This window comes from Colobus angolensis, unplaced genomic scaffold, assembly GCF_000951035.1.
Source record: "Colobus angolensis palliatus isolate OR3802 unplaced genomic scaffold, Cang.pa_1.0 Scaffold11, whole genome shotgun sequence".
Classification (NCBI taxonomy): Eukaryota; Metazoa; Chordata; class Mammalia; order Primates; family Cercopithecidae; genus Colobus; species Colobus angolensis.
This window is the reverse complement of record NW_012112030.1, coordinates 298,663-317,489: the sequence shown is the minus strand read 5'-3', so window position 1 is coordinate 317,489 and position 18,827 is coordinate 298,663. Positions and strand designations below refer to the sequence as shown.

Here is an 18,827-nt window from a genome sequence, read left to right as displayed (position 1 = left end):
TGTCCAGCTCTGCAGAGAGAGGGGAATTCATCTGGGGAGACTTGCTCATTTTTCTAGGAAGAATGAGATAACTGCTATGACGTTGCCAGAGTGCCAGAAAGAAATGGACTTTTCTGTTCCAACTCAGCTCTCCCCAACAGGTCACTTTTCTAGAAGAGCCTGATTTGGAAATAAGGTCATAACTAGCTATTTTTTGCTGGTGGTTGGAAAAATTTAATGAAAAGTCAGAAAGAAAGGTAAGTAAGAAAGTAAAGGTTCTGCCAAGCAACACACACACCGACAGTATTTCCAGTGTGGAGGTCAGAGAGCCAAACCTTTGAGGTGGAGGCTCCCCCATCTTCTCTCTTGCTTTGTTCAGAGATCTGCAGGCTTCTGGTAGTCTCAGGGCCTCAGTCATTCTGGCAATATCCAAATATCATAGGGTCTTCGACACCTCTGAAAATGGCTTGCCATAAATATGGCTAAAATATCCGATTTTACTCCTTAAATGGTTCATTTGTAAACTGCAGGAGTCCGTGAGCATCTATGATTTGATACCTAAACTAAAAGAAGTTGGTGTCTTATTCTAAAGTTCAAGCATTAAAATGCTAAGATTCAGGATTTAAAATATGAATTCTAGATTTCCAACACAACTGTGATTTAATACTACACAATGGCAGAAGTTTGGGGAACCATATTTATTTTCCGAATAGTTTCAAATCTACTCTGTTTCTGGTGAAACAAGTTGGACATTTTAGCAAAATGCAAAGTCCTTGCTAACAGTTTGAAGGCACAGAGTAATAGAGCAATTACCAGTAATCACATAGCACACACGTTTTTTCAGATCCAAGTGCAAAGCTGCCCAAACAATTAGTTCCCCTGAGATCTGTTTTCAGATGAAAAATCTAAATAGCTCTGTCATTTCTGGACCGAAAGCCAAGTTAACTCTCTTAAAGAAGATCCAGGTGTATTAATTCCATGCCGAGTACTTCTAAACTGGCCACAAAAACACTTAGGGGCATGGTGATAATACCACACGGGCCGAGGGTTTGCTTTTAAAAGCCCCCTTCCCACCAGCTCCCTTCCAGGCACTTCTTTATCATCCATATGACACATTAAGAGGAAGTGCTAATGTTATACAGATGCATTAAGTCACAGGTGTGGTTTGGTGCATTTCACTGGGACCTCAAAGCATTATACCACTGAGGGGCCCGGACAAGGGAGGAGCAGGCTGTATCAGTTCCATTCAAACCTGTGTTCTGAACACGCATTACAGAAGAGCACAATTACCCAGTCTGTGCCATTAGGCAGCATTAGCCAGCATCACCCATCACTTCTGATTAATAATTGAACTTGATCCATACGAGAGAGCTCAGGCTAGTCTGGAGGCTGCCTTCTGGTATGCATTAGAAAGGGTCATCTCCAGGGGCTGCACAGCACTTTGTCCATTTAACAAGTCAATTTATAACCTACAGTCCACCCTTGATTATTGGAAACTGATGATCCCTTGCATGATTTTTCCTTGTTTGTTTACACAAACAAGTGTATTATACTGCCATAGTCAGTGCTCTGATGTCATACCCTGATCCCCTTCACTACTGGAGAACTTATCCCCCAGCTGCTAGAAGTACCTTCAGCCATCGGCTTTCTTGGGGAATTGCCTCTGACAACAGAGTTACCTTGTCCAAGGTCATGTTCCTTCCCAGGGCAGCTGCACCCATAGACAGGTCAATGAGAGAAGTGTGAAGTCCTCACCTCCATGTGCCAACTAAGGACAACTCTGAAGGGCCATGCCGGCTTCTGCAGAGCTCCCTCCGGGAGGACTTGGCCTCTGTGTTGACTGCATTGCAGCTCTGCTTCTCCTTCTGGTCAGCATTTCCTTTCTCCCCTCAAGTATCATACCAAGAGCACTCCCTAATAATCTTCCTGCACGTAATCTTCATCTCCTAGTCTGTTTCCCAGGGAACTCAATTTTCATGCAGAAAGAAATACATATAACTTACCCACCACCTCAAGAGTATAGTGTGATGGTCAAATAGGATGATGTATGAGAAAGCTCTTCATGAATTGTAAAAAATATGAAAGAAACACTTGTTTCCTCTTTAACTAAGACGCCATTAACTTATGTGATATTTGTACATGGGGTAGACAAATGTATACCTTTCCTGTGTTCTGCAGTGTTAGAATTTAAATAAAGCCAGAAGGCCTAAGCTTACTGAGGCATGAATTTAAATAATACTAAAACGGCATGCCTTTAGCATATTATATCACTTACATTTTTATTCATTTATGACAAGTCTTACACGAATCCAGATTTGAAGAGTGTCACTGGGATTTGTAGGGGAAAAGCACTTTTCTTCAAAAAGAATCAAAATAGTGTAGCATTAGTAATTCAGCCAAATAGCATTGCTGAGACAGATATTCTTGTTATCACATATATTTATAAACCAGCAAACAAAGTCTTGGGGTAGTAAAGAGACATGAAATTGGTTCACAAACCCAAATTCTGCAAATTTAAGGTGATAAATTAAAGCTTAAAATTTTAAAGCCTAGTGTTCCACTTAGAAATGTCACTTTCTCAGCAGTCCATAGGACAGAAAATACACACTTTTTGAATTTAACAAAGTAGAAGGCAATGGCCCAGGCAGGAATAGACCAGTATTCAGAGATGGCCACATCTCCAGCTGTGTCAGAGCTTCACATACATCTTGTCGCTCCAGGCCCATTGTCTTTGTGCACTTGAGCTGTCCGGGGAGCAGATGGAGCATAGACCAGGCAGGAAAGAATCAGAGTGCCCCTCACCACATTTACTGTGATGTGCACCATGGGCCCAAAGGAAAATATCCTGGGATCTTCAGCTTCTGCTCTTTGGTTTTGCTTTTTCCTTCATTTGAATGGCAATTTCTCTAATTACCAAATGGAAAATTTTATCACGATCTCTTTATGAAAATTTGTTCTGCTTAATTATAAGGGAGTGGTGACAAACCTTTTTTTTTTTCCTGAGGTGGGGTCTCACTCTGTTGCCCAGGCTGGAGTACAGTGGTGCTATCACAGCTCACTGCAGCCTCCATCTTCCAGGTTCAGTTGATCCTCCCACCTCAGCCTCCCAAGCAGCCAAGACTACGTGCACGCATCAATACACCCACGTAAATTTTGTATTTTTTCGTAGAGATGGGGTTTTGCCATGTTTCCCAGGCTGGTCTCAAACACCACCTGGGCTCAAGAGATTCACCCGTCTTGGCCTCCCAAAGCGCTGGGATTACAGGCATGAGCCAATGTGTTCAACTGACAAATCTTTAGTATCAGCTGAAAGTGCTGTCTCATTGGGGCTAACACATACCTGCCCTATAGCAAGGATGATACCAACAGGTTCATGGACAGGTGTATAGGTGTGTGTGCATGCATGTGGTTGTGTGTGTATGATAATGTGCACCCATGTATGCATGAACAAGGGATGGGAATGGGTATTTTCCAGGAGACACAAGTATCAGGGACCCCATCTAAGTGATGTATGGGTGTTTAAAGCCTATGCAAGAGATGAAATACATCTGAACTGTAATTCAAATTTCAGAGACTTCTCTATCAACACTTATTTAAAGAGTCCCATTTCTTGATCTTCAAGTTAAGTGCCAAGTTCCCTTTTCCCACTTTCACTAAAGTGACAATAAAACAACTTTTAAGACTCTCAAGAAATATTAGAATGTCTACACTCATCAGTCCAAAAGATGATGCTCTAACAAATCAAATCCCAGATGATCTACCAAACCATTTTTTAGCAAACTTAACTACCAACCTCTGATCTCTGAAGAAAGCAGGGATATATGTGGAGAATGCACCAATCAGTCTTAAGCAGAATGAAGAAGAAATATATTCTCTGGAAATGTTCAGGCTGCAGGTTTTGAGAGGGAATTCAATTAATAATGAACTATTTTGATGAAAACAACAAACTCTATCAAAGTGACCCATAATAAAGATTCCTCCCCAAAGAAGAGGACACCAAGAACAAAGGTTTTTGTTGAGAATCTCAATTACTATGTTTTCTGAATTGGGGAACTGAACTCAATATAATAAAAGTTGAATGTCAGCCCAACCAGAGAAGTTGGGAATTGCTGTAACAGGCCAAGAAGTTCAGAATTTTCATTCACAGAGTGATTGTATAATTTATGTGAATGGTAAAGATTTTGCCTAATATATTCATCAAGTATAAAGAAAATGTACTTAAATGAAAAACAATCATCCTTATTGTATAGCCATTATAAGACTCTGTTTTTTAACAATCATCTTTAATCATTTTCCACTTAGGTCAGTATGTAGCTTTGGGACTAATGAAATGTTGCCCTTTAGTATCAAACACTAGAATTTTAAGGCTACACAAGATCACATCTTAAAGTCATCTAATGTATTCCTCTTCTTCTCTGCAAGACTATGTCTACAAAATCTGTGATAACTAAGGGTCTACACTACTGAATACCAGTAAAATTCCTGGATCATTTAGTCCAGAGTCCAATAACCATTTCTGTCATATTTGGCTAACCATTGAGCACACAAAATTGACACGTGGGATGATTTACGTGGCTTTTTAAAAACAGCATCAGAGTCCATCACTTAACATTAAATAACATTAACTGATGAGTCATTGTTTTAGTCACCATTTTAGCCTTGGGTACGTATTGAGTGACTTGATATACTGCACATTGCTCAAAAGGTAAGAAGGATGTCAAATCTTCCCAATACCAGTCCGCTTCCTAATCATCTATCTGAAAACCGGAGACTGGAAAGTTGCCCTGGCCAAACTTAACCACCTTCGGTCAGGTAATCGTCATCAACCTCATTTTACCCTTCATACTCTTGCTGCAAATTCTTGGGCATTATAACTAAAACAAAGGATTTGACTCTCACATGCTAAGCAACTTTCTTTTGCCCTTGTTTTATATCTGGTGGATGTCTTTGGCTTAAAACATTCTGTTCTAATGCACTACATGGAAATTCTCGCAGTGGGCAAACACTCTTCTTCCAGCACACTAATTACTTTGTATGGGATAAAGTTAAATAATTTTCTTTCTTGAATCACCAACACCATGATTAAATTATGTTTTGAGTACTCGTTTTTATCCATTAGGGGTGAGGATTATTCTGTAAATGCCAAAAAAGTGATCTTCACCCTGTGTAAACCTAAGACAGCTATTCCATCTTCACTAGAAACTTCCTTTAACAATAAGCTAATATCCTTTGATCTTTCAAAAACTGAGGTGAGCATTCCATCTTTTAAGGCTGACACATGCACAACTTTCTCCTTAATATTAAAAAATGTTTTGCCTGTTAATTAAAGAGGAATACAATGTACAGTGAATCTTCGTCTCAGAAAGATTCCCTTTGCAACTCACATAAAACAAAATTACTTCCTTTCTGAAGCAGTGAAATAATGATATTGAGTGGAATGCAAACAAAGAAAGTGCCATCACTATAGAGATAATTAAAGCATTTGGGATTTCCAAACACTCTTAATTCATTATACTGAGGAATAAGCATTTTTAACAAAAGTTGAATTTGGCCTTGAGCCCAAAAACGTAGTTATTCTAAACTTAGTCCCTACTCATTGATATCCTCTGATTTCAATTCTGAAAAAAATAAATTTCAACTGGAATTAGTTTATCTGGAAACCTTCCTACAGTGTATTTAACGCTCAACACTTGAGACAGGAGAATATGTTAGCACACATGAACATACTGCATAAAATCTATTTTAAAAAATGATTACGATTTAAAGAATTCAATCTAGCCCCTGAATATCATCCTCTAGAGAAATGTTTTGTGAACCCAAGATTCTAACAGATTGATTCTAACTCCTTACTTTAATTCCAATGAAGTTCCTAAAGAAATGCAGGCAAAAGTTGACTGCTGTTTAAATCCAGTCAGTTTTAAGAAGAAAGAGCTAGACCACTGCAGAGATATTACAATTATAAATGTTTATAAGCATCTGTGTAGTATGTGTTGTTCAAGAAAAGACTATATTGACTCATATATGCTTGTGAGCATTGTTTTACTTTTAGCAAGGACAGTTTATAATAAATGTTTATGTTTATAAAATGACTCTCAGACAAGCATATGAGAACCCTTCCTAAGCATCTTGCTTGATTTTTCAATATTCACAGGTGGAAGAAAAAATATCAAATCAGACAACATTTTGCACATAGGAGAAATGAGGTGATCAGAAGTAATGTAATTGTTGAAGATCCCTTCTTGTTCCTCAGCGTATTGCATGGCACAGCTTAACCTTCCCATTGGGGGTCTGAAGATGTGAAATAGTATTTAATTCCACCGGGCAAGGGAGGAACAAGACTGGACATAGTGGCTGAGGGTCCTGGGAGGCTGCTGTATGCCTGGCACTATGTGCAAGATGAACTGAAGTTCCTACTGAAAAAAACTCAGCCCCAAGTCTTCAGATCTGCCATCATACAAGACATCCTTTGAATTAGGCACCTGATCTCCCTGGAGTCTTCCTTTAAAATGTGGCTCCCCCTCTAGAGAGGAATGACGCAGTGGCCTCCTCCTGCTCTTTCCTTTGTCCTTGTAATTAACAAAATATCTATTAATATCTCACATTGATAAAACTCATTAGAATTGGCCAAACATGTGGACCTATATGATCTCATTTAATCCACACAACCTTATGAGCTATTATAGTTGTATTTTAGACATAAGCAATTTAGGCTAGGCACGGTGGCTCACGCCTCTAATCCCAGCACTGCAAGAGGTCGAGGTGGGCAGATTGCTTGAGGCCAGGAGTTCAAGACCAGACTGGTAAACATGGTGAAACCTTGCCTCTAGAAAAACACAAAAATTTAGCAGGGTGTGGTGGCATGCGCCTGTAACCCCAGCTGCTTGGGAGGCTAAGGCAGGAGAATCACTTGAACCTGGGAGGCAGAGGTTGCAGTGAGCCAAGATCGCACCACTGCACTGCAGCCTGGGCAACAGAGTGAGATTCCATCTCAAAAAAAAGGGCAATTTAAAGGCTTAAAAAGGCTAAATACCTACACAAAATCCATTGGTTTGTTTTTACCATGTGACATTATACTTTCCAACATTTGATCAGTTCAATAAACATTCAGAGCCCTTACTGTGTGCCAGACACTGGCCCAAAGAATCATCAATAAACCCAGGCCTGCTTCATCTGCCCAGCAATCTTGGGGGCAGATCCCTGTGCCTATAAAATGAAGACAGCAATATCAGCCCAACCTAATTCACCAAGTAGGATAAAGCAATATAACTAACGTGGAAACGGTTTGAAAACTGCAAAGATAGCTATCCAGACTGGAAGTGTTGCTGTTAGCACCTTCCTGGGAGTGAATGTGCCCAGCTGCTCTGAACTTTAAAAGCAAAGGGCCGCTGACGATTCTGAACATCTGATGATAGAGGGAGTGCTTTTCTAGGGCGCGAGAGGGAGTAACACAAGACCAGCCTCATTCCATAGATCACAATTAAGTCTAAGTCCTTTGCTGGGTAGAGGATCTGTAGAGTACATTGCTCTGTCAACTAACACACCTCCAACGCCTAGCACAAAGCCTAAGCCAGGGACAGGGCCAAGAAAAATACTGAGGGATAAAAATATAGTTAAAATAAGATCTGACGGTTCTATTCAGGGTTCACATCTGCACAAAACTGCCAAATTTAAGGGATCGGAATTCAAACATTTAATCACACCAAGAAATAAAAGCGGGGGAGGGAAATACTAGAATCAGTATAGCGTATCAATTCGAAGTTCCTCTTTTTACCTTTTTACATCTGTAAAATTGGGATGAATCAATGCAATGGCAGGTCATAATTGTCAGTGTTCTCTCTTTCTTACAAATATGTCAGATAACACTGCATCTTACAAGTAATGGTATCTTAGATTTAATTAATTAAATAAGATGTCGCAAATTGTCTGTTTTCAAACTGGTTCAAAGAGCTGCTTTCCAGGTATACTACCTGCCATGCTGTGTCTTATCCACTCAGTACTTTGCCATCAGCCTTAGGGCTGGCCCTCCCTCCACACTCAAACCTGGTCAGAATCCAGAAATCAGGACTGACTGCGGCAGGCAGCTTCCCACCCAGTGGCAGAGTAGCTGACTTCAGATCACATCTGCTCTCTGTTCTCCCCCCTTTAAACTGACCTGACTTCTTTTTAAAGCTTTGTAAATAACAAAGCTTCCAGTTACAGCCCTATTCCTAGCAGCTACCTAGTTCTATCTGTTTCTGCTTCAAAAAGACCATTCTAAGGCTGAGCTTTGAGAAACATCCACTGCTGTTGGTGTGTCTTGGGCTGTCTCTTACCTTCTCTGTCAGAGCTTAGCCTGGCATGTTTCCTGACCGCAACAGAAAAACAATGGTCAGCCTGCCCAGCTTTGTAGTCTACTTTCAGTGGCAACTTCTACAGCAAAAGAAAGATTCATCTGCAAATCTTGTAACATGAACCTATCACAGTGCAATACTATTCTACGATGATGCACCAGCCACCCAGTGCATTTAGCATGTAACAGACCCCTGTCAAGAGCACCTGCGCCTGTTTGCTCTGACACAAAAGAATGTGTAGAAAATGTGATATTCACAAGGAGGAAAAGAGAAGATCTAAATCTTAGGAAGATTCAAAAGAAAATGCACCAACGAGTCATTTAAAAAAAAAAAAAAAAAACAGGAAGAAAGAAATGTGAACCACATGTAGAACTACATGGAAAAAGCCTATGTAAAGAATAGATAGGAACCACGTTGTTTTTCCACATCAAAATCACTCCTAACACCGCACTGCAACTATCCAGTCAGTTGATCCCAGACCACAACACTGTTACACACAAACACACACACACACAGTTGTGTCTCTCTCTCTATACACACACACACACACACACACACACACACACACACGCAGTTATCTTTCCTGCAAAGCTTCTCAGGCTGTGCATAAAAAATAGTTTCAAATCAAAACAACTTAAGTGAATGTAACCAATTACTTTGCTCCCCTGAGCCTCATTTCTTGTTTTATTTTAAAAACTTGATCCTCCTTCCACTCTAACTTCCACAGGCCAAATTCCAATGGTCTTCGCTTGGGATCTTACCTGAGACCAAACTGAATTTATCCTCAAAACATAACCCCAGGGCATGTCCTCGGACAGCAGAAACAGACCATGTGGGCCAAAGGAAACAAGGCTATTTCATGATCTGATCTTGTATTCATCCCACTATTTAAAGAGACCCCACAGAAGAAGGTGGAAGAAAAGGGCCCCCAAAAGACCAGTTAAACAAGAGACAAAAAACCAGTCAAGATATTCCTTGATAAGATCCTTAAAAATTATCTTTAATTGATGCCAAATATGAACAGATCATAAAGTGACAGAAGCAAGTAAAATTGCATAGATGAAAACTATGCGCATCAATTAGGTTCTCAATTCATAACATTCAATGTCCTTGACCTGACATATTACATAGTTAGAGAAGGGAAAATGCACAGTAGGTGAAGATGAGACATGTCCTTAACTCAAGGTGAAGCAACTGGCAAACTGAAGGAATAAAATAGCGCTTTTTCAGCTTAAATGGTTTGTTGTCCTGATGGTGCACTTTCAGTTAATACTAGTCAATTTTTATTTTTAACCTCAGTAATACTTTATCTTTACTATTAGAGGCATGTCACATGGAGTCCATATTGTCTACTTACATCTGATGCATAAACAGTCCCAAAACAGTGCACTGAAGAGAAGAAAGGTGCTTCTGCAAGGTTTGGAGATGAGACAAGTTTGACCTGGAATATTTTACAAGAGATTTCTTGTTTTGTTTTGCTTTATTTCCATACACCATTTCTTCTTCTTCTTTGATTGTGGTACAAAAGTTTTCTATACTCTTTGAAGTTTCACATCATAAAAAGTAAACTCCTAGTTAGCTCCTAAATGAAAATCACTGTGACTAGGGTTAATCTCCTTAAAGCTAATAGCCCTGAGGTCAGCAGGGCCTCACCCCTTACATACATGCTGGACTTCCCAAGAAAGCCCAGGGTCATTTTGCCTGAGCAAAGAGGCTGGCATTTAATCCCAAGGCTTCTAAACTTTACATCTATACCCTGAATTAGTTTGCACAGTGACCCAAGGTAATGGAACAGTTTTGGTTAACAATTCAGCTCCTGTTTGCTTCTTTACAAAAATGGTAAGTAACATACATTCTTTTAAGGTTTACCTGAGTCATACTAGACATGTTCACATATACCCTGAAATTCCATGATATAAATACAAGTAGTAATATGCCACATGGTGGATGAGAGGTCACCTCCTGAGATCACAATTCAACTTGGGTTGCGTCTGGTCTTAAAATTTTAGTTTGTTTGTCTTCTTAAAATGAACATAAACATCAAAAGACTCCATTCTTGCTTGGAAAAGCCTGAAGATAACATGCTTGTTTGGCAGTTTATATTCTTTCTAACAATTTTATACTATGGATGGTTACCACCCACCAATTCTCACCACCCCAGGAATAAGTCATTCCTGGAAGAAAATGGGAAAGTGCCTTCTGCTAATGTTCTTTCTCCTCTCTTTCAATCCAATCTACCAAACTAAGAATTAAAATGTAAAATTTTTAAAAAGCATGTGTTTTGAGGTCTCCTATATTGAATGAGAGGGCTAGGAAACTATTTTTATTGACTTTTAGATGGCAACTCATCTGAAAAATGTGTAACTCTACATAATGTGAAGAAGGCCCTTTATAGGCTCAACCACATTTCTACTTAAAAAAAAATATGTATTCCTCATTTACCATTTACATGTATGTTTTTAATTCTCAAGCGAATCAAGACTGTGACACCACCTGTGCTTCAGGTCCACCATGGTGGAATCTAAACCTGCCCTACAATTCCATTTCAGGGAAATGACTGCCCACTGGCCAGAATCCGGGAGGACTTGCTCTTGGTGTATCTGATTTTGCAAGGCTCACCCACAAACACACTCCCAGTGAACTGATATAACTGAAAATCAGAACTCACGTCTCCAGGGAGAGCAAGGGGAGTTGTGCACAAGTGGGAAAAGGGAGATGCAAAAACAGAAAGTTTTCCTGGCTAGAATTTGTCTTCTAGAAATCTGAGGACAGAGGAAATGAAGGTCTTTGGTCTCTCTGATTCAGATCACTTCAGGTGAGTTAACCACTTCAGAGATTCTGGGATGGCTAACAGCCCTGCTGTGACCAACCCTTCCAATGCCACCCTATTGAACTAGGGCCCCAAGAGACTGGAAGAGAGGAGTTATGGCTATCAGCACATCAACAGTCTTCTCCTGGAGAAAACACATAGTCAGGACATGAGCTGTTAGAGCTCCATGCCCAGGAAGGGGAAGAAAAGGTAAAAAGCCTGCTAAAATAAATAAGAATAAGTAAATAAAAAAATAGTCATCCCTTAATAGGCAGTTTTGTTAAGTGCACCTTCAGGTCTACAAAGACATTTCAACACATTACAGTGCAAGGGATAAGAGCTTGGTCAAACATCGCATGCCTATGCTACACAGATAATCCCTGTACTCCATTCTTACTGAATTCATTGCAGTGAGCTACAGATGAGCTAAGTAGCATTCATTTTCCTCACAGCACCCCAAACTCATAACAACAACTCATCCCCAGTCCCAGGCTGACAGGTTCACCGCATGCAGCACTTTTTTCTATATCACATGCAGAAGAATCAACCACTCCAGGGTGTAACCATGGTAAGTATACCAAGTACCCAAAGTCAGTCTTGGTGCCATTTTCTCATCCATTAACCCATCCATCCCACAGTACTGAGTGGATTATTGCTGTTGACAGAGTGCGGTGTTTCAAGTTCTGTGTGCACTAGACCTCAACGTTGAAATGAAAGATCAAGATATCCCCAGGACTGGGAGGAGGTTGGCATTTTTTTCCTAATTGGGGATTTTTAAGCAAGTAGGAAAGGAATCACCAGAATGAGTTAAGGTTCAGACGAGAAGGAGACATCACATGGGAGGGTTTAATGCCCTGTAGTCGAATGCTGTGCAGTTCTTGGCCCCACATCTTCCACAGTGTGTGTTGTGTTCATCTCACAGATTCACAGAAGTCACATAGGAAAAAAAGATATCCATGTTCTTTCTTTTAATCGAGTTAGCCAGAATGGGTGTAACTCGAGTTTCCAGGGTGATTGCCTCACTGCTAGTTCTAGGACAGGATGGGGGAAAGGGGGTGGGAGAAACAGAACAGATTTTCAGAAGAAGCTGGGCCAGAATGTCAGGTAACAGGCAGCCACATGCTAAGCGCAGAATGAAGATTCCCCACCTCGGGGTCCTTAAAAAGGCTGTGAGTACCTCTCCACGGGTGGACAGCTGCCAAGCTCCAGAGGCCTGTGCTCCGTGGCTGTCTTCCAGCCAGGAACAGGGTCCCCACCATTCTCTGGGCTGAGTGACTGGGGCAGCAGAAGTTAGATGTTCAGCCTGTGAAGTGACTGCCAGGTGGGAAGGTCATAGGAGCGTCACAGGAAATATCTGAAAGGGGTAGACTGGGAGGGAAGGCCTAGGAAAGGTTATTATGAACTGGGTGTTCCCACATCCACAACAATGCCTGAAAAGATTGGACCATCAGAGAGATTTGCAAAGTGCTGTTACTAACAGAGAAAGAATAAGGAAAGGTGCCAGGAGCACTACCCTGGACCTGAGGAAGCCTTGTGTGTCCAAAGTGGCCCCCGATAGGAAACAAATTCCCAAAAAGTTTATCTTGGCTTCTGGTGGAGAAGAGGAAAAAACAAGTTCACAGTTCACATCCACTTCAAAGATGGGTCTCAGTTCACATCCAGCGTCAGGCTGTCAAAGGGACCAATGTTAGTAGATGCCCAGAGAGACAGCACCCTCCTGGGACTCTCCTCTCCAGGGTTTAGGGTGGTGTGGTCTTCTCACAGTGGTGAAATGAGAGAGCGAGAATGGAAAAAGGAAAAGCAAAAGGTCTGTGCCCCAACCCTTCCCCACTTTTGTTACCTAACTTCTCAGCTGTGTTAAGGAGGCACTTTCTGCAGTTCACTGTGGGTACAGGATAAAGGCACTAAGCAACTATTAAATCAATTGGTTTAGTTTCTTCAGGGAGCCTCAAGGGGAGGGCTGAAGTCTCTACAGACTTCAAATAATGACTGCAAAGAAAAAAAAAATCAGCTCTGCTTTGGATGCATACAATAGAGAAACATTTTCATTTACATCCTAAGAATGCACCAAAAAACATGCAGTATTGCACCTTTTTTTGTTTGTTTGTTTGTTTGTGTTGCTTGTGTTTGTCTTCAGCTAGAAAGAATACTTGTTCTTAGGTGTTGCTATATATACCTTGATGACTTATTTAGTTTTTCACATGGCTTCCCTTTAAGGGATGGGCATATTGGTCCTCTCTCCGCCTATACCTGCACAAAAACCTGGTATTTCCCTGAGCAAAGGCAGGAAAATTGACTGAGTGCCCCCACCCCCACCCCCCATAATTTCTATTGGGCCTTTCATCCCACAGACTTGTAATTTTTATTACTTTTTAAATTTTTATTACTGAAATCATGCATTAATTAATTCAAGGTACATCTTAGTCAAATAGGCCATAATGCTGAATAAGAGAACATGCTTTGAGCTCCAAAAAGTTACTGTTCCCATCTGACTAACATATGCACTTAAATACAGTACTTTATTTACTAATAAAATAGTTAATAAATGGAGGAGTGCACTTTTGGTGAATGCAAATGAAAAAGGATCTATTTTTAGAAGAATCGATTTCAACTTAAGCTTATCCCCTATTGTCTGGGCTAACTTCTCAGCATGCGATTATAAAATAAATTGTATCAGATTCAAACATGCTTACATTTAACTTCATTTGTGCTCTCTTGCAATAAGGAGGCTAAGGTTTTACATCCAGTTCTGAAAGCCAGGGGTCGGAGTGCAGGCCTGGTGAGAAAAGACCTGTATTTGGCTCATCTGCAGTTGAGAAAATTTAGCAGCACTGCAGATGAATCAATTAATTTAATTCAGTTATCTTTTTCTTAGAGAACAATCTGGATTAGAAAGAGAATGGGCTCAGGAGGAAATCCTTACAGATCAGGACAGTATCCAATTTATAAGGTGCTTTGTGAACCAGTCTTAAGTAATTGGAGTTTTCTTTTTTCACCTTGTAATATGCAGTTCAGTTGATCGAAATAAAAATATCTATTCATTGTCCATTTTGGCTGGTCTATCATGTTACATATAATACATCTGATGCACTGTCTTCAATGTGCTATGCAGTTTGCAGAGGTTTTTTACTGGAGTCCCATGCAAATTTTAATTTTATATTTCTAAGCGATCATCTTGTTTTGAGTTTTTAAAAAAGTTAAAGAAACCAAAGCATTAAAAATGTTTCAGTTTGGGGAAGCATATGATTATTATTTTACCTACACTAGTTCATGGACTAATCTTTTTAAGCCAGTTTTAGAAAATACTCTCTCTTTTCCCATTTTTTAATAAAAGGAAAATAGTTTATTTTGTCATGGATCTTGAAAGCTTCTGGTTCACCACCCCCAAAATCCTCAATGCAACAATGCATTGACAGTTAAACAGAGCATTCGAAGTCTACTTAGTAAAGTATCTACAAAGCGTGACAAGAGTCACCAGGTTTTCTGTTTTGTTTTTTAAGTCTTTTGAGCTGCTAAGTGGGGCTTTTTTGTTTGCTTGCTTTTGTTTTTTAAACATCGGTCAGTAGCTTGCTCTTATTAACGCAGTTTTGGTTAGCTGTGGTGCAATTGCCAGTTCTGATATTGACCTGTCTATAATGGGCTATGCTATTATTCATATCCTCTTCGATCTCCATGTACTCAGACTTGCTCATAGTAGAGGAACTGCGGCGACTGAGGTCACTGTCAGAGGCTAAGTTAGGGGAACTGACGTGGAGCAACTGAGCCTGCTCTTCCCCCTCAGTTTCTCGGTGGTAGAAATAGTTGAAATTGGACACAATGACAGGTACGGGCAGGGCAATTGTCAGCACACCAGCGATGGCACACAAGGAGCCCACGATCTTGCCTCCAATTGTCACAGGGTACATGTCACCGTATCCTACAGTGGTCATGGACACCACCGCCCACCAGAAAGCATCGGGGATACTGGAGAAGTGCGACTCAGCTTCTTCCGCCTCGGCAAAGTACACTGCACTAGAAAACAGGATGACCCCGATGAAGAGGAAAAAGATGAGCAGCCCTAGCTCTCTCATACTAGCTTTGAGGGTCTGGCCCAGGATCTGGAGGCCCTTAGAGTGGCGGGAGAGCTTGAAGATTCTAAAAACCCTTACCAAGCGGATGACCCTGAGGATGGCCAGCGAGGTGGCCTGCTCGCCCTTCTGGTTTCCTTCCTGCTCAGCTATCTCGGTGCCCAGGGTGATGAAATAAGGAATGATGGCCACAATGTCGATGAAGTTCATGATGTTTTTGAAGAAGTCCGTCTTGCTGGGGCAGGCGAAGAAACGCACCACCAGCTCGAAGGAGAACCAGATGATACACAGCGTTTCCACGATGAAGAAGGGGTCCGTGAAGATGTTGGAATTGTAGATGACCGTGGTGTTGTCGATGCGGTGGACGGTGCCCGTGAAGTCCTTGTCATCCTTCAGCTCGGGGAGCGTCTCCAGGCAAAAGATGACGATGGAGATGAGGATGACCATGACGGAGACGATGGCAATGACCCTGGCGGGCCCCGAGCTCTCGGGGTACTCGAAGAGCAGCCACACCTGGCGCTGGTACTCCTTCTCGGGGAGAGGACGCTCCTCCTCCTTGATGAAGCCTTCGTCCTCCCGGAACTTCTCCATGGCCTCCTCGCCCAACTCGTAAAACTTGATCTCCTCGGAGAACATGTCCAGGGGCACGTTGACCGGCCTCCGCAGGCGGCCCCCCGACTGGTAGTAGTAGAGGATGGCGTCGAAGCTGGGCCGGTTGCGGTCAAAGAAGTACTCGTTCCTCAGGGGGTCGAAGTAGCGCATGCGTTTCTTAGGGTTGCCCAGCAGCGTGTTGGGGAACTGCGCCAGGGTCTTGAGCTGCGTTTCGAAGCGCAGCCCGGAGATGTTGATCACCACGCGCTCGCAGCACTCGTGGTCGTCGTGGTCGGTCTGCCGGGGGTAGCTGCCATCCTGGGGGTGGCCCGGGGCGGCCGAAGCCTCGTCCACGTTCTCCCCAGACATCACCGTCATGGTGAAAGCCGGGCGCGGGGGTGGGAGGCCAGGAGAGAGCCCGGGGTGGGAAACAGCCAGGGACCAGGGGTGGGGGGGACCCAAGCGGCCCCCCCACCGGAGTGCGCGTCTCCCTCACGCCCAGGGGGAGGGGCTTCAAAATGAGCCGGTCGGGAGATCTGCGACTTTGCCTCTCGCTGCCTTCCCCTCCACCCTGCCTTTTACTCAATTTGGAATCCCCCTCGCCTGCGGGCCGGGTGCCGCTTTTTGCAGAGGGTCGGGCTTGGGTTTGGGGGTTGGTTGGCTTTTTGTTGTTGTTGTTCAGATATTTCTTCCTGATCCCAGGTGCCTTAACGCAGTGCCGTTCTAGCGGACTGGGTCATGGCTTCCGGGGTCGCCCTGGCCTCCCCTCCCCTCCGAGAGCCTTGCTAGGACCCGGTGCAGTGCCGGCTCAGCAGATCCCCACGCCTGCCACCCCCTCTGCTTCTCCTCGGCTCTCCCCCCTCCTACCCCTCTTCGCCTGCCGCCTTCTAAGCTCCCACCAGGGCGATCGATGGACGCTGCAGAGAAATAGAAAGTGATACGGGGGTAGAAAATCAGAAGCATTCAGATGGGACGGACCTACAGACACCGAAGAACACAGACCTCTAGCTCGAGAAAGCACTGGACGTTTACTAGGGCTCACACACACACGGACAGACGACACGCAGACACCCGGAAATCCAAGTTTGGGGCTCTTCCATCCCACTTTCCCCAATGCCCAACAGCCGATCTGTTTACAACTTCGTTAAACTAGAGATCGGAAAAGCGCCGAGAGACGCCGGGGCAAGCTCCGGGTCCCAGGCAGCATCCCCGCACCGCCGGCCTCCCCCACCCCGTCGCCCCAACCCCCGCTTCTGCAGCCCCGAGCTGGGGAACCCCCTACCTGGCCGGCCGGCTTGGCGCAGGGGCGGTGCTGAGTCGGCGGAGAGCCCGCGTGGGAATGCGGCAGGTCGCCTTTGCAGTGCCCTGGCGGGAGCCGCGGCGGCCGCCGCAGCAGCAGCATCCGAGACGCGCCTGGCAAACTCGCCGCCCTGGTCCGCTCGTCCGACGCCCCTCTCAGTTGGACAATCGCTTTACCGAGGAGCTACGGCGAAAATGTTCGTTCCCTACCCCCATTCTCACCGGTTGCCAGCAACCTGGAGACGCCGTCCTCTCTCCGGTGCAGGGAGTTCCGGAGGATGCGGGGCGGAAAAGCAAAATACCACCCTCTCCCGAAGCTCAGAGGCAAATGACGATAAACAGCACTCTCGCCCCCTCCTAACACTATGGGAGCCCTTGATTCGATCCCGAAGGAGGCGGGCGGGCAAGAGCCTGGATCTACATGGCTCTCCAGTTCCCTTGGCTCTCCGCACCCCAGCGCGGACCTCGCCAAGGCTACGCGGCGCGCCGGGAGCCCTCAGGAGCTTGGAGTGGAGCAGGGTGCGTGCGGCGGCGGGTCCGCTCGGTCCATTTCTGGGCGCTGCAAGATCAGCAGAAACCTGAGAAAGCGCCTGGAATACAGAGCAGCGATTGGCCCACCCGGGCGTGGGTTGGGGAGGGCGGGGGAGGGCAGGCGCGAGGAGGTGGATGGAAAATATGAGGGGGTGGTTTGGAAGAGAGCGGGGTTGTCATTCAGTTCCCACCCTTGCCAGCACAGCTTTTTCCTCTCCTACCAGAAAAGCCGACCACTAACTCTACTTCCCTTGTGGCCCACCGCCCCGCCCACGCACGGCCCCTGGCGGCTCGCGACCTTCCCCGGGAATTTCACATTGGAAATGGTCAGGTCCGACGCAATGCAGGCGGTGGTGTTTCTGGCAAAACTCCTCCAATGGGTTTGCTTTTGTGCAGTCCCACAGTAACCCTCTTCGATCGCACTGCTCTGCGCCCCGTTCCGCTCCTCCCCCAAGAAGGCCCTCGCTCTTTGCGGGGCCCTCCCAGCTTCCCCCAGCCGGCTGGACTCTCAGAGCTGGAGACTTTAGGCAGAGCTGTGCAGTTGAGGATCCCTGGGTTTGTTCCATGTAGTTTTACTAGGCGGCGGTGGTGCTAAGAGCCTGTCCCTCTTTAACCTACGATGGGACTTGAAGTTTTCTTACAATCCGATTATTCTGAAATACAGAGAATGTGACTTGTGGGGGACCGAAGGCTTCGTGGGTTTGTGGGGTTGTCTGCCAACTTGGTGCTAATTGGGAATAATCTGAGAAGCAAGTCGCCTACTCACCTCCCACCCTATGCCCCTCCTCCCGCAGCCTCTTTCCCCAGCCTAGTGCCTCCACAGGGCCACTTTCAAAGCTTGCAATTTATTCGGAAAGGGTCCCCCGCAGAGGCGCATGGCAGCAGGAGCCGGGGGCGTGCACCGTGCCCTGCGAGTGCGGCTGGAGCTGCGCCCCCAGAGGCGCTGAGTCTCCGCGCCTGCAGCGCGAGAAAAGGCTGCCGGCAGTTTGGTACTTCCAGGGCTGTGGAGTCTCTAAGGAGGCTGCAAGAGCCCAGAGTCGCCGCTGATTGGCTCCTCCCTCGGCCTTGGGACCACCCTTCTCACCACTGTTGCCTCCCGCCTACACCACCCACCTCCTTAATCAAAGCCAATGATTGCATCCTCCCCGCTCTATTGTGGCTAGTGGAAAGCAGGGGCCTCTGCGGGATTGCCCAGGCAGTGCAACAGTCCCTGTCTGGAAC

At 44.5% G+C, this 18,827-nt stretch overlaps 1 protein-coding gene across 1 annotated transcript; it reads right to left on the bottom strand.

Annotated features, from left to right (window-relative positions):
- Positions 1-9,288: 9,288 nt before the first annotated feature.
- KCNA1 (potassium channel, voltage gated shaker related subfamily A, member 1) lies at positions 9,289-17,824 on the bottom strand. The gene is made up of 2 exons (XM_011951602.1): positions 17,059-17,824; positions 9,289-16,693 (listed from the first exon to the last, which is right to left on the bottom strand). The coding sequence occupies exon 2, from the start codon at positions 16,152-16,154 to the stop codon at positions 14,667-14,669; it is 1,488 nt and encodes a 495-aa protein (XP_011806992.1). The 5' UTR covers positions 16,155-16,693; positions 17,059-17,824; the 3' UTR covers positions 9,289-14,666.
- Between the last annotated feature and the right edge of the window lie 1,003 nt (positions 17,825-18,827).